General features: G+C 45.2%; 1 protein-coding gene and 1 long non-coding RNA gene across 4 annotated transcripts in view; one reads left to right on the forward strand and one right to left on the reverse strand.

The window, feature by feature from the left end:
- LOC126517575 (RING finger protein nhl-1-like) overlaps positions 1 to 15,141 on the reverse strand; it is a 124,683-nt gene that overhangs the window by 84,283 nt on the left and 25,259 nt on the right. Inside the window, exon 4 of one of the 3 annotated variants that reach the window (XM_072287121.1) lies at positions 4,103 to 5,353. The exons of the other annotated variants lie outside the window; for them this stretch is intronic. Coding sequence (XP_072143222.1) covers positions 4,635 to 5,353 — 719 coding nt within the window. The 3' untranslated portion in view covers positions 4,103 to 4,634. Of the gene's footprint in view, positions 1 to 4,102; positions 5,354 to 15,141 lie in introns of those variants that run through there. 3 annotated transcript variants of the gene reach the window in all.
- Positions 9,856 to 14,472, forward strand: LOC140216341 (uncharacterized). The gene is made up of 5 exons (XR_011892985.1): positions 9,856 to 10,416; positions 11,013 to 11,086; positions 12,853 to 12,940; positions 13,523 to 13,686; positions 14,269 to 14,472. It is a non-coding gene; the product is annotated as an uncharacterized lncRNA (long non-coding RNA).

The raw sequence follows: 15,141 nt of genomic DNA on the forward strand, positions 1-15,141 counted from the left end.
GATTTGTTCTGGTCTATAATCACTCACTCATTTTGTTTTTCGCGGGTTTGTCCCGCAACATAGCGCCGTTATAGCCTTCAGCGGCTCAAAAGTCACTTCCTGCTAACAGTAGATCTTTCATTCCGCTTTGTGGGTCGGCCATAGGCGAGCGAAACAGGCACCTAATTTTTAACCAATGCCACCAACTTTAGAGAAAACAGCTTGTTACGTGCTCAACTACCTGACGCTGACATATGACCGAAACAGTCTCAACAAATGATCTTGATTCCCCGACAATGTCATTTATTCAGACAATATCTCTACGCGGGAAAGAATTTATAGCTTCTATATTTCTGAGCATTAACTCGGCAGTTTTCCGATCAGCAGGTTCACCATGAGCGGACATTTAAGGAAAGAAAGGGAATATGGAGTTGATCATCTGAAATACGTGCACACAGAAATACTCTTATGTAGATGTGTGCGTGTGTGTGTGTGTGTAAGGGGGGGGGGGGGGCGCTCATTTATATAATAGGCAAGTGTTTAATATGGTTGCTTGTATAAGCCTGGTTTCTCGTCTGTTTCTAAAGGAAAGACCTTTTTGTCTGATTGTTGCATGTAGAAGTAACACACCGAGAGCAATTACTTCAGAATTAGTGCCCAGGCGGGAGTACAGAAGCACGACTACTTGAGCTAAAAGCGAATCTCCTGCTACCGCTCACTTTTTTTTATTATTTCCGTGCAAACAGCAGAGAGCCACTCCATAGTTGAGGTCGATGCAGTTCAACGATCGCAGTGCGTTTCTTAAGTGGACATAACCACTACTCGCACTAGCTTTACTACTTATGAAAACAGACGTCGTGAGTGGTGCCAAGGCTCGAATGCTGCCGTTGGGAAGCCCGAGGGTTGAAAAACGTTTTCGTAATAAGTGTACGGTCTGAGATTGTTGACCATCAGGAGCTACGGAGGGAGGGAGGGGGGGGGGACTACAATAGCGAGCTTTCCTAAGGAAACTTGATTGTTCTATTATGTAAGGAAGTTATTTGCATAACTGGCATCGACGACTAGCATGCAGGAACTTGAGATGCCGGTGACAGCGGTGAAGGGTCGAAAGAGGTTTTGCGTAAGAACCAACAGTCCCTTCTCTAAACGCGGTAATTTGAGCCTACCGCTGAGCAAGCTCGCGGCAAAGGTCACTTTCCTCGTTGGGGGCACGCCTATTGACGAACGTCCGAAGTCGTGGTGTGTTTCACATTTCTTTTTCCCGGGTTCTCAGATTCTTCCCCGAATCGATGCAAATGCTCATTCATGGAGAAAAATAAAGGGTAGGGGTGGAGGATGGAACTGTCAATTCGAATGCATTGGTGCTTTCGTTTTCTTCCATTATATGCTGTCGTACCAGAACTAAATGAAAGAACGGATTTTACGAAGCCTTGGTTTTAAAGTCTTGAACTTCTGCGTCTCCGTCGCTCTCTGTCTCCCTGTTGATTATTCGTGTTGTGAAGCGAAGGCACGTTAAAACAGACCAATCAAAATAGTTCCAGTTCGTTGCCCTGTATCGGTAGGAGAAGAGGTATGGCAAATAATAAGCAAAACGAGGTCACAAGCGCACCCACTGTCAGAATACGCTGCGCAGTATTGTAACCGACTGTCACGCGGGTCCAAAAACACTGGAGAGCGAAGTAGCACACGTGTGCATTTTTTTCCCTAGAGGGAAACAAATATCAGTGAAAATGTAACCACTATCGAAATGCACTTGACATCAGTAAGCAATGTCTGCTAGTTGTCTTACTAATTTGGCATTTTGCCAAAATGAAGGGTGGGTTATTCTTTCGGTGCCAGGCAACGTTCGCGCTATAGAGTTTTCGGCTTCTATGAAGAGGCGCGTCATATCCGATCGGGCCTTTCCTCCATTAGTGAAACGCACCCGTAAAAGTCACTGACGAGACCCTCGGGAAGCTTCTCAGTTGGCCGACGGGTCTAATCTCGAGGTTTTCTCTGCGCTAGCGTGCAATCAAACTGATAAACAAAGCGTCACTGTTGTCTTTCAATGCATGTCGCATGAGCCGCTTTAACTATAAGTGTGACTCTAGTTTGCTTATCCTTTCTGTTATTAGTCAATCCACCTCTCACTCACCCTAACGATAGTTACGTGTTGTTTTAAGTGCCACATTAAGAGCGCAATCACAGAATAAAGACAAGTTTCTTGAAAGAACAAAAGTGTGAGGCTTTACATTCGCTATTGTCTGTGCGACAAAGACCTTGGCACCTTGTTACGAAGTGCTGTCGTCCCGGCTTTTCAGAACTGTTGGCGCGTGCTCTGATCAGCTACGAGAAGTTTCGGGCAAATTATCGACACGTTGGTCTTGTCGATAGCGTCCGCCTCTCCGATGCTCGCGCTCAAAAAAATAAAGGAAACGAAAAATGGTGGTAATAATAATAATATTTGGGGTTTTACGTGCCAAAACCACTTTCTGATTATGAGGCACGCCGTAGTGGAGGACTCCGGAAATTTTGACCACCTGGGGTTCTTTAACGTGCACCTAAATCTAAGCACACGGGTGTTTTCGCATTTCGCCCCCATCGAAATGCGGCCGCCGTGGCCGGGATTCGATCCCGCGACCTCGTGCTCAGCAGCCCAACACCATAGCCACTGAGCAACCACGGCGGGTAAAAAATGGTGGTGAAGCCTCATATAAAGTAGGTTGTTCTAGCCGGCGCGCCAATGTTCGATAAATGCTCGCGCTGACACAGGCTGCACTATCGAGTCGAAGGAAGCCGAGAAAGATCACTATTGACCGGTTTCTGTCTTACTTGCGGGCGTTTTGCGATAGCCTCGCGTTAGAGATTGATTTTGTTCATTACTGAACGTTAGAGGCCGGGAGACAGCTCTCTCAAGGGAAGGGAAGTGCCTGTTCCTTTACAAGACGGAAGGGCGCCTTGGGCGTGCTTCACAGCAAATGAGCGCCAGGTAACGGCGTGGTGGAAAGAAAAATTAACAAATGGCTTTAGATAAAGAGTAATAAAATAATACTAACAAAGAAGCAACGCTCTAAATAGCGATTTGCCAGCAGAAAAGGCTTGGTATTTTGTGTGAAAGAGCGAGTTCGTATAACTACCTATAGATCGATTGCACTGGACACGCTCCCTGTTATTTCGCCAGGGACTCATGCTGTCCTATACAAAATAAGCACTTAAGTTAGTACCTAAGTTAGTTCTGTACCATTAGGCGACCACAAATGTTCTGCGCATACGTAATAAGCTATGACAGTAATGCTGCCCGTCCGTTATGTCCCATTAGATTCTGGCTTTATCGGTAAATGTAAAGCGTCTGAGAGCTGCACAGTGGCCACTGTCGTTTGTACTAGAGCCGTGCACGCCCACTTGTACGTGTTAATTTTTTCAGTAAGCACAGTTCTATTTTATTTCTACTTGCACAAAAAAAGAAGATTCTTAGGCTTAGGGTGCGAGAACCACGATTTCATGATGAGGCATGCCGTATAGTAACGAACTCGGGATTAATTTTGACCACCTGGGCTTCTTTAACGTGCACCAAATTCGCGGTATACACGTGCGTTCTCGAGTTCCACCTCCCAAGGAAATGCGGTCGCCGAGCCCGGGATTCAATCCCGCACCCTCGGGTGTGGCTGTTATCTTCAGATGATGTCAACATTTATTTTGTGGAAGTTAGAAGAAATAAGGGAGAAGGAAGTTTCACCGGCATCACCATTACTGCCTAGGTAACGGGTGACACCTGTTCATCAGCCAGCGAAGGCGACGGAGTAAAGGGTAAAAGAGTGCGCAGAGCTATTCGCAAAGTGCCACGCTCGCGGCGCTGTCGCAGCCGCATTTGCTGGCGGTATTCTCGCCAGCGACCACTTTAGGGGGTCTCGCTTCCTCTGGATTCCGCGTGACTAGCACCAGACGCATTGTCCCATACGTGCGACAGTGTTCCTTGCACTGTGCTAGTATGACAGCACACTTGGAATTCTGTCAAGAACGATGTTGCCAGCACGTAGACGCCCGCACGTCCGGTGCTGGTCAGCTAGTGATGCGAAACCTCGCGAAAGTATCCCCGAAGGTGTTCTGTCTAGGAGCAGCGGGGTATGAAGATCGTACTGCGCCATAAAGGTGCACAGGCGCCTTTGTTGGCCTCCTTTGTTGTTTATTGACTGCACGTGACAAGATGCGAACTTTGGCTACTGGCGATTTCTGTACCCCAAAGTCTATGAAATACTTAGCTGGACAATCGTCCGCTGTTGGAGCCTAAAAGCTAACTAGGCCAGGGCGCCTGATGAACATCCGCGTAGAAGGTCTTAGTCTCGTTACTAAGGGTCCTGCAGTCTGCGAGCCTTCACGATATACTTTAGGAATGCTGCCCCCTACCGCTCTATAGTGTGCGGGGCTTGTTTTCGCTCTTCTCTCTCTCTATCTCTGTATCCCCCTTCCACTCTCTGCCTCTTTTTATCCCCCTACTCCTCCCTCTCCGTGCAGGGTAGCCAACCGGAACTACTTCTGGTTGACCTCCCTGTCTTTGTATGGATCCGTTCTCTCTCTGTAGCGGCGGACTGTTTAGAATCGAAAAAAAGGAAACAACAAATGGAAGCCCTCGCGTTAATTGTCGTCTCTATATAAGGCGCCTTGTCTTTCGAAGCAAGCTAAGCAAATTGTCTTTCGAAGCAAGAATTGAGCTCTCCCAGACTGGCCAACGTGCGGTGCCGTGCGTCAGGGTCCGTGTGGATCTGGAGCTTGACCCTCCTCGTGAAGTCCGACGTGTCCGGATCGAAGTTCCTCAGGAATTCGAGAGTCTTGGAGAGTATCTCCTTGTACTCCACGAGCTCCGAGTCAGTCCATTCGGTGTCGTCGTTGACGTACTTCTCGACGACGTCGCAGTTAGGTGTAATGTTGTTAACTTCCGTCTCAACATGTTCGGAAAGCACCCACAGCTGCTTGAGCTCCTGCTGCAGGTACACGTCTATCTCGTTCTTGAGCTTACTATGCACCAGCTGCAGGTCTTTGATGTAGCGATCGATGAGGTCGTCCAGCTCCTCTTTCACGAGCGCGCAATTCTGCGACAGCTTGTCCTGGTTCTTGCTGTTCTGGGCGAGGTGGTCGTTTAGCCGGTTCAGGCACCTGCGGATTTGGTTGCAGATGCGGCTGATCTCCCGGTGCATGATGTCCAGGTGCGCCTCCTTGCACGTCTCGCAGACCTTCTCGCAATGCGAACAGCGCGTCACGTAGCTCTTCTCGCTGCACACGTGGCAGCGCTCCATGGACGAAGGCAGCGGCTCGGGTTCTTCGCCCGTAATGTCCCGGTGCAGCTCCAGGAACCACATCAGCGTCACGTTGGTGGGGAACGTCTGTACGTCAGAGTGCACTGTAATAGCAAAATAGCACTGTAATAGCACTGTAATAGCATTGACAAAATGTTTTGAAGACATTTGCTGGGTGCTATTATCGTGTAGCATAAAACATACATCATACGATCGTCTTCAACGAATGTTAGGTAAACAAATGCTTTGTTCGTGCAAGTGTTCTTGCTTTTTTACTGCGCCCTGTATAGTGGTGTCTATTCGTATTCTCTTGAGTTTGTGGACAAGGTACGAATAACACGCGGCCGCATACAGTGTAACCATATCCTGTTTATATTCAGTTTATGCATGTATTGCATAGTCAAATGCACGAATGCGCGTGCTGCAGCGGGCAGGCCATGCGCTACCCATTGGTGAATGAAAAAGGAACCAGTGTTAACACACACACACAAAAAAAATATCTACTGACCCGGTCTCCATCGGGTACCCAATCCACGCCTGCCGTATGATCACAGGGTGGATGCGTACCGATAGCTTCGCAATTGACTTTAAACTGACTGCCTAAGCCACTCTCCAAACTTTCTTTCCTTAAAGTAATTACAGACGTCCTCAGACCCTCTTGTATTATAATAATGTAGTCCGTTTCTAATCAGTTTCACGTGCCTGACTGTGCCTGTTTGTCACTTGGCTTTCGTTCAACACATTGTTCCCGACTCACTACAGATAATCACGTGTTTGTTCCGTTTGTTCCGTTCCTTTAAGAAAGTACGTATAGTTATGATTCGTACTTTTCCAAGATGTAAAGACAGCTATAACGACAAATTAGGTCAGCCACAGCGGCTAACCACTTCTTGTTTTCGTATTCGTACACTCTATGGATGGTATTTCGAGCACAGTCGCCGTAGAAACGTTTAGTGCCATGAAGGAACTGATGTATTGGAGATTCGAAATTCGATCCACGTAAAGAACTTAATCTCTCCGCCACGGTGAAACAGAACGCCAATGGAGATCAGTAATTTTCAATCTGCTGCGCACCTCCTCCGCCTGCACGTTTTCTGCATGCTTCAATTTTCGAGAGGTCTTAAGAGGGCGTAAAGGGGAATTGCGACAAAATGTGAAGCGAACCAAGTCGCAAGCAATTAATCTCTCAACACTGTATGGACGGAGTTGTAATGAAAAAAGGGGTGAAACGCAAGGCTATTCTCTAATACCTCCGCATACTGCCGCGACGGCCACCGAGCAAAGCACTCAAAAACGGAGAGGAGAAACATTGTACGGCTTTGAAATCACGACAGCCTGAGCGACAGGCGTCCGGAGAAGCGCGCTAGAGCTGCCCGGATCGCGTGTATTGAATATGCGATTTCGAAATCTGCAAGAATCAACCTGAACTGTCGCGCAAGCTTCCACGACGCGACGCAATATCATCCGTGAAAAAAAGTGGAAACAAGATTGTTTCGCGTGGATCTTTCAACAAACAGATCGATGTGGACCAAGTGAAGCCCGTACTTCAAGTATGCGAGCCTTTCAGAAGAATCTCTATCTCTATCAAGACGTGCCATTCGACCCAAGGTGCAACAAAACCTAGCGTTTCCATCGATGGAAACGCTAGCGAAGTACTCAAGCTAAATTGCTAGAGAGCTAGGCGACCTCGTATAAATATAGGTAGAGGCATTCAAAAGACTCCTCGCAGAAATCTTATGACGTACTCAGCTATCCTAAAAGGTTTATTTTTTGCTGACACACAACACCTAGACATCCTGCAGATAACGGTTAATCGAAAACGAAAAGCCCTTTGTCCAGATAGCGTCAAAAGACATGTCTATGGAGATGTGACCATAGTTAGCAGACAGTCAGCATAGTTCTATGCATATATCGAAGAATTCTGCGAACAGCCATAAGAGTGTAACAATGATCCCTTACTATTGATGTATTCGAGATAAATGGCAGCCATGAATAAATGAATAAATGGCAATCGCTTAAGGGATGAAAGAAAAGCCACGCGTACAGATAAGACGAAAGGACGCATACCCGGCATTTGCAAATAGCTGGTTTTCCTGTCCGAGCACACAGTATCCTCTCGCATGCATTGGGACTTTAATCATACGGAACGTCGCTGTAAACAGCCTATAAGGACCCGCTCGTAAGCTCTCTACATAAACGTCTGCAGACTTTCGATAGTGTAGCAAGACACACCGCCCTCATAGGCGACACACTCGCTGCAACGACCAAGCATCTTAACCGCTTAAACGATAAGGTCGAGCAAGGGAAGTCAACGCGACAGCAAACGACCCGTGCACTGCTGTGTAAGCTACACACTAAACAATTTCTCACCCTTAAGGGTGTAAAAAAGGGTGTTCAACAGATTTACACCCTACTGCACACCCTTCCAGCACCCTGTTTGGGCGGGAGCACCCTACGAGCATGCCGCAAGGGGTGCATTTACCGGAAGGGTGTAAACGAGGGTGCCAGAAGGGTGCTATAACTAATGGGTGCTGAAGTGCTGATAAGGGTGTACAGTAGCGAACAAAATTTTGTGGCCCATGTGATCAGCAAACGAAGCGGATAGCTTTTAGAGGACGCCCGCTTAGCCACCGCGGCCTCACCAGGAGCCTTGCCAACGTAGCGATCGGCTGAGTGGCGGTAGCGTCTGGCCGAGGTGCAGGTCTAGAAGGTATGGTGCGCAAGCTCATTATACTGTCGGCTGTGTACGGCACTTGGGGAGCTGAAAGAGCAGCATTTTGGACTTTCCACATTTGTGCGGCCTCCAGCCAGCGCTTAATAAAGCTATCAGCTTCGTTCGCGGAACACGTGGCCCACAAACTTTTGTCTTCGACTGTACATGTAGTGTAGTATATTTGTTAATGTACACAGGATACAAAGAAAGATTTAAACTAACAAGGCCACGGGAACACAATAAGGCTTTTGTGCAGGACAAATATTTATTTTTCTTGCAAAATACGAGTTTATGTCACTTCTTACCTTCAAGAATGCATTGTAATTATATATGCATATATACGTAACGGTTTCAACGCAAAAAGCAGCACAGGTTCACTGTTTCACATCGTTTACATTTGTTATGTTCCTTCGAAGTCGGTACTGCTCGCATCCTCTTAGCCTTGCAAGCTTGCCTGCGCAGTTTGGGCCTTAGAACAGCGACGACACAGACCGAGCACAACGCCCCAACCCATGCGCGCCATTCCAGAACATGAACACAATAAAAAGAAAAAAAAAGGAGAACCAACAGAACACAGAGTTTCCGACAGAGCAGTAACAACTAATGGCAGGTCTTCTGCTTTTAGAGTTAGACTATTACCAATAATTTACTATTACGCGTTTCCGAATAATAATTTTACTTAGTGATTATGAGTTTCTTTTTTCTTTTGATTGCTTCACTGTAGCGATTGTTATCTTTTCACGCACTGCAGTAGGTGCTGAACATGGTCAGGTTTAATACCATTGCTGGCAACAAGGGTGAAGCTTCAGGCTCTCATTCTTTGAGTAAAAACGCAAAGGACTAACGCAAACCGTACCCTAAAGTGTCAGTAATTTTTTCAATATCTAAATTGTCGCGCCATCTATGGGCAGCTTTGTATACTGCATTTTGCAAGGCAATAGGCAAAAAAAATAGCGTGGCTGTGCGCTGTTCTTGCTACCAGTCGGTGCAAAATATCTGTTTATAAATAGTTTGAAGTTTATTTAGACTATGGCATTTCTGCGGCATGCTGTAATGACAAATTTCGCAACTGTCTCTTGTTCTGACATGGTTACTTTGTGCGGTTTGCCGCGTAATTCTCACTGCTCTCACTGCTGCGTCGGTTCATGTTTGACTGCCTGTTGTTTGCAAGTGCCAGGGGTACTGTGTATGGAAATTTGCTTGCGATGCCACGCTGCCTAGTTAGTGTGCCCCACCTTGGTACGGCAAGGACATATATCCTTGCGGATGGCTACCTCAACGCGCTCAAAGAAGCAATTTGCGCGTGCCTGGTTCTGGGCGGCAAAGTCGACCTGACGTCGAGCTCGTTTCAGGCAAGTGCACGTGTTCTCTTGTTTGATTCTAACTGCACCTGCTAATGTAGCGTTATGCGGAAGTACTGACGATTATGATGAGGGAGGCTCTTCGCGACATGTTTGAATCCGAGTGGTGTTTACATCGCTAAAAGAAGTGTATCGCTTAGCATTAAACTGAAAGTATAATACTCGTTCGCGCTACATAATTCTCGCACAGGCGCGGTAGCGCTGCAAACCTCGCGTTGCGCTTTTTTCGTTGCGGGGTGCTTTTCTCGTCGCGACGGTAGATTGCATTTTTACATCGAAGCCGCGTATCGCCAGACTCGTTATGTGCTTTAGTGCGAAGGCGACCAGCAACGAGCATTGTTGTCCATGTCTCTTATGTCGCCGCTTAGTTTTCGACTCTCCCAAAATTTGCCTTGTCGCCTGGAGGTGCTGCTTATACGGAGTGCGACTAGTCAGTCAGGCGCCCTCAGACCGTACACGCTTGCCCTTTGCCATACAGCTGCTCCCCTTGCTCAGTCATAGCGCGCGCGCGCATGCAGCCTGTCATCGCCACTGTACCACTGTCCGCCATATACATAGAATTACTTTTGCAGTGGCTGTGAAGCATAGCAGAAAAAGAAATAGCATTGTGCATGTCAGCAACTAAAGGCTAAAACATTTCCTGTGAGCTACATGTTAGCGCGCTCAAAGGTGTGATGCGTGTCATGCCCTGTACGAGCGCCTCAGTTACTGTGCCGATTCGTTTTAAGTGCTTTGTGGAGGATCGCTCGCCAAGCAAATGCTTATTAGTGCATTTCGCTCATATGACAGCAAATCCAGGGGCACATTACTAGACTGTTTTCTAATCCGAAAACAACAGTCCGCTGTTGCACATTTACAGTGGTTTGCAGCACATGAAGTAATGGAGGCAGTTTACAGCCTTGTCGTGCATAGAGATTCCTCAGGTCTCTGCACGATATAAAAACCAGTTGTACTTTACCGCTTTCAGATACTGGACAAGACGTTCGATGAGTATGTGGATCTCTCTCCTGAGGACACTATCCCAGACTTGTCGAAAATTTTACTGCGCCCACAAGTGGACAGTGAGCAGCAGTGTGCGTCAACATCGACTGAGGTATTTGTATTTGGTAGTCGCGTGTTCTGCGAATTCACAGCTTAGTTACGAATTCATGTGTCGGCTATTTATTTTAACAGTGGAGCTGTTTAAGCCGAGCGTTTCACATGCGAACAAAAAACTAGCACAGCGTTGCCGATTCCGCTAAACTGAGCTTAATCCAGTTGGAGCTTGGTTATGAAGTTGGTTCATTTGTAAGCCCAGGTAAGGTAGGGGTAATTGTTTCAATCATAATTAAGCAACTTATAATCGATAGTCAAACAATACTCAATCGATACCTAATCGATAATCGATCAATAAATTTTGGAAAAACTTCATGTAGTTCGCCGGTAAGCATGGCAATGCGTAGTGTAGGCGAATCGATATCCAAACGATACCTAATCGATAATTGATCAATAATCCTTAAATTTCAGAAAAAGTGCTTGCTAGTACCCCGGTAAGCATGGCAATGCATCGTATAGGCCAATTGATAGCCACTCAATACCCAATTTATACCTAATCGATAATTGTGAGCTAGGTTCGCATCAGCTCCACTGTCTCTTTAGCATTGCGCCTCCAGTGCAAGGTGCAAAGTATGCTATTTTTTTTTCTTGCAGCACATTGCGGCGAGCAGTATGGTGGCCAGTGGCAGCGACGATCATGAAAATGGCCTTGGAATTTCCTTCGATCTGTAAGTGTGTTCGAGTGTCACATTAGAATTTTAGGTAGTCTCACAGGGTCGCAGAATAATATTGGTTTCGCCTGTAATCATGTTTTGAAGAGAGATTTATTGAATGGAAAGGCATAGAAGTCGGCCTAATACATGCCTATAGCCTAGTACTCTGCACTTGGGAGGGGGAAGAACAAACAAAGATTGTTGAGAAAACCAAGGCACCTTATAGAAAGATGGTTGAACACGAAACTTTATCCCATCTGAATTAAAGTCCAAAGCCAACCATCACGTAACGAAACCAAGAAATGCTGAGCCACCCGATGCAATGCATATGTGATTTGATTGCTTGTTTACGATTGTAGTCACTGGCGTTTGGCTGTGTTCACCTGGTTTTGAACCTTGGGATCAGCGCTGCCATGACGTCTAGCTTCTGTTTCAATGCGCATGCTCGATTGGATCAGAACGGCGGCGCCAATGTCAGTAACACATATAGCTCACTGGTTTGTTCGCGGCTCCCACGTTTATATTGTCCGCAGTGGCAAAGAAAATTGCTGCGCCTGAAATTCTGCACATCATACGCGCTGCAGTTGTGGCAGTAAATTTTATGAATTCGCATCATACTGAACTTTGTTGCAGATGTGACTGTATCACTGAGATTCTGTTCAAATTTAACTTCTCTTTCCTCATAATAATTACGACGGGCTTTCTCAGAGTGAGAATGTTTATTAAGGTCGAAGTACCATAAGTATTCCAAAACACAACACGCTTTGTATATCCTTGGCGAGTATTGTTGCAGTTAGTCGAGGCGCAGTTGATTGTAACTTTCCCAAACAAAAGCACGAGAATGTTCATTGCTGTCCTTATACTCATATCAGTGCCTCCTAATACCAGTGCTGTACTAGGTCTGGAACCTTAACAGTAAAATTAGTACTGGGCTTGGTTGGCACTGATATCATGCTATTTAGAATAATCTTATGCAATAGAAGAGCTAACATTAATTTTTTTCTGTGTTTACCTGTAGCTCACGTAGGGCACTGATATTTTTGTTACTGTAGCAACGTGTTGAAGACTGAGCTCTGAATGGCAGCTTTCTTGTAGGCCCTTTTTTGCAGCACACTTTTGTGCTGCCAAGCCTTGGCGATCTCCATGACAGTATTAGCACTGGTAGCCCGATTTCGTCCGCAGCGTTCCGAAAAATTGTGGACATGCTGTTCACAGAAATGAAGATGACACTAAGTAAATTACCTCTTATTTTTGATGGCTGTGGGGTTAGAAATGCCTGCTGAAGTATAGGCCAGTCGGTACGAAATTTTGCAATATTCTTGCTACCACACTTAATGTGTAAAAATGTGACCGCCAGGTTTCCTGAATTTTTTTCGATTCTTTGGGAGAATGAGTAAAACAAAATGTTACTAATTGAAATTCGTGTACTTCGAAAAGCCACATAATTAATAAAATTGCCATTATCCCATAATTAGTAAAGGAAATTCGCTGGCTAATTTGAGCTGGAAGCACGCACTGTTCTGCACAAGTTCGAAGATGTACGCTGGAAAAACCTGCCGATTCGGAAATTTTGTGTGGTCAGACAGGCTTTTAATTTACGTTTCACTGCATTAGATTTCATTTATAAATTCATTTAATCTGCAGACCTTGGAACTACAAAAATTTACTTGTTCTCCTCAAAGGCATTTGCAAAATTATTCATAGCTTCTCACTGTGTTAGGGGCAAAGCCATAATCTCGCTAAATGTGGACAACAATCTTAATATTGCGAATATTTTTCAGGTTCCCAACTCGTACTTTCTATTCAAGGGTGACCTCACTTTTGCTTGAGAAATACCCGCAGCTGAAGGACGTAGTAGGAAGTGGAGCTGTAAGTAAATTGTTATATTACTGGGGACCGCCAGCTGTGGGGATTCTAGGCAGTGTGGTTCTGGGCACATCCATTATCGTACAAATCCTTGAGCATGCAAATTGATTGAGGCTGGCAGAGATAGCAATATTCCCATACACTGCAAATGTAATAACTGCAGACAGAAGCTTCACCAGACGTGCATTTTCATATTAGGGGAAAATGCCTAGGAAAACCTATGAAGCTTTCATTACCTACACGAGGGGAGAGACTTGTGTCAGCACGCATTCGATCACGCTCGTAAAGAAACTGCTCTACCTGAAATCTTAAGTTCTTTTCTCTCAGAAATTGTGTGTGATCTTCTTGTTTTTTTGGGGTGTCCCTAATCTTTCCGTTCTTGACAGAACTTATTGCACATGCTAATAAAACCACTTTGAATTGGTAGTAGTCAGCATGTTTCTTTCTCATTTGTGTTGTTTGCACTGCTTTGCCTTTTCCTTGTTTCTTTAATGCGTACTAAAAATTTCATTTGACCCTTTCCTTTACTATAAGCGACCTCTGAATTTGTGCACAATATTATTTTATTGTTCATGCAACTCTCAGGACTCCTGGAAGGTAGCCTTGCTCTACAGATTCAAGAATCAGCGAAGGGTTCTTCCGTGCGATGGTCGCGAGGGGGCGAGAACCGTGCAAAGTTTGGGTCACGCAGGAAGGGCAGGGAAGAAACAGCCACGGTGGAGCTCCAGCGGCACAAAGTGCAAAAGATGGTGAGGGGCATTCCGTAGTCAGATACAATATTTTGATTCGTTTATCTATGATGATGTGTAGCAAGCTAATGGCGAGCGTAAAATTTTCATTTGCTAATGCTTTCAAATGTTTCAATTTTTTTTCACTGAATAGAAGCGCTCCAAATTTAATTCTGTCAATTAGTGCTCTCTGTTGTTTTAGGTGGCATTAAAGTATTTTGGATGCGTGATTGAATTTATGCTGGCGAAATATTTATCGAATCAATTTAGGTAGGCAAAACTAAAAACCACAAATCAGAAAGACCAATGGCAAAATAACGCAAGGGGACAGTTGAAACGCCTTTGGGGTACTAACAAAGTTGTTTGGTGCTCAACCGCAGTCTTTTGTGGGTTTGTTCCCTGTCTAGCAGGTGGGAACAAGGCCATATGTTAATCCATACAATTAGCTATGTAGTTGTGTGTTGGTGTAAATGTATCACATGAAAAGGATAGTGAATGGGGCCATTAGCTTTTGACAATACCTCTTGGACATTACAGCAATGTTTCCTTGCATACGGCAGGTGTATTTATGCCGCAATCAGCTGTTGATGTTGCTTCCCACAGGATGTTGCTATCTCTACGATAGCCGGAGAAGAAAAAAGTTTTGAAATGCACACGGAGTGGCTCAGCTGTGAATCGTGCAAAGGCTCTCCTGACGAGGATCAAATCAATGAAAGGATGGCCTCGACATGGCGCCAAGAAATTTCTGACGTCGCAACAAATAGTATTCATGAGGCGAAGAGGAAGTACCCATACATGATGAGCTTTGAGCGGGTAAGTAAACTTTTGCTACTATGTATGAAACAGCATTTACATTAAGTTAGCCTGCATGGTTGAGGAGGCAGCTGCATATAAAAAGAGCTAGAGCTTCTGTAACTGGTTGAAAAACTAATTTTAATGCACACACATGTTCTATTGTACTGCAAAAAACACTCAACTACTGCTCTCTAAATATTGTTCTGACGAAAAAGTTATTGCTCTAATGCATTTGGGCAGAAGACTCATTAGCTATGCTACCAAGGCTAGCCTTGTGCCACAGACACATGGCCATCAAAGGTACACCACAAGGCAATGAAAGTCGTTCAACGCTTCTATCAAGACATTGACATTTGTAATGACGACTGACTGAACTACATAGTGTGTGTACATAGTGCTTATGCGTGTGCAGTGCTTATGTGTGAAAAATACTAGAGAACTGTGTTGAAGATATAACCTATGAACTTAGCGAAAGCAACACTCCCTTTTTTTTAACTTCTTGTAGTAAGTGAGAAGGGGTAGCCGTCGCCAAGACAGTGACAACTCCTCGAGTCATGTCTATTCCAATAGAAGGTTAAACAATGAGCACCATAAATTGGTTTTCTTTTCTGTGTGACTAGAAATTTTCAGTTTCAAGTACAGCTTCAGAAAAAAGTTGCCATTTCTATTTTGTAAGGTCAG

The sequence above is a fragment of the Dermacentor andersoni genome, chromosome 3 (assembly GCF_023375885.2).
Source record: "Dermacentor andersoni chromosome 3, qqDerAnde1_hic_scaffold, whole genome shotgun sequence".
Classification (NCBI taxonomy): domain Eukaryota; kingdom Metazoa; phylum Arthropoda; class Arachnida; order Ixodida; family Ixodidae; genus Dermacentor; species Dermacentor andersoni.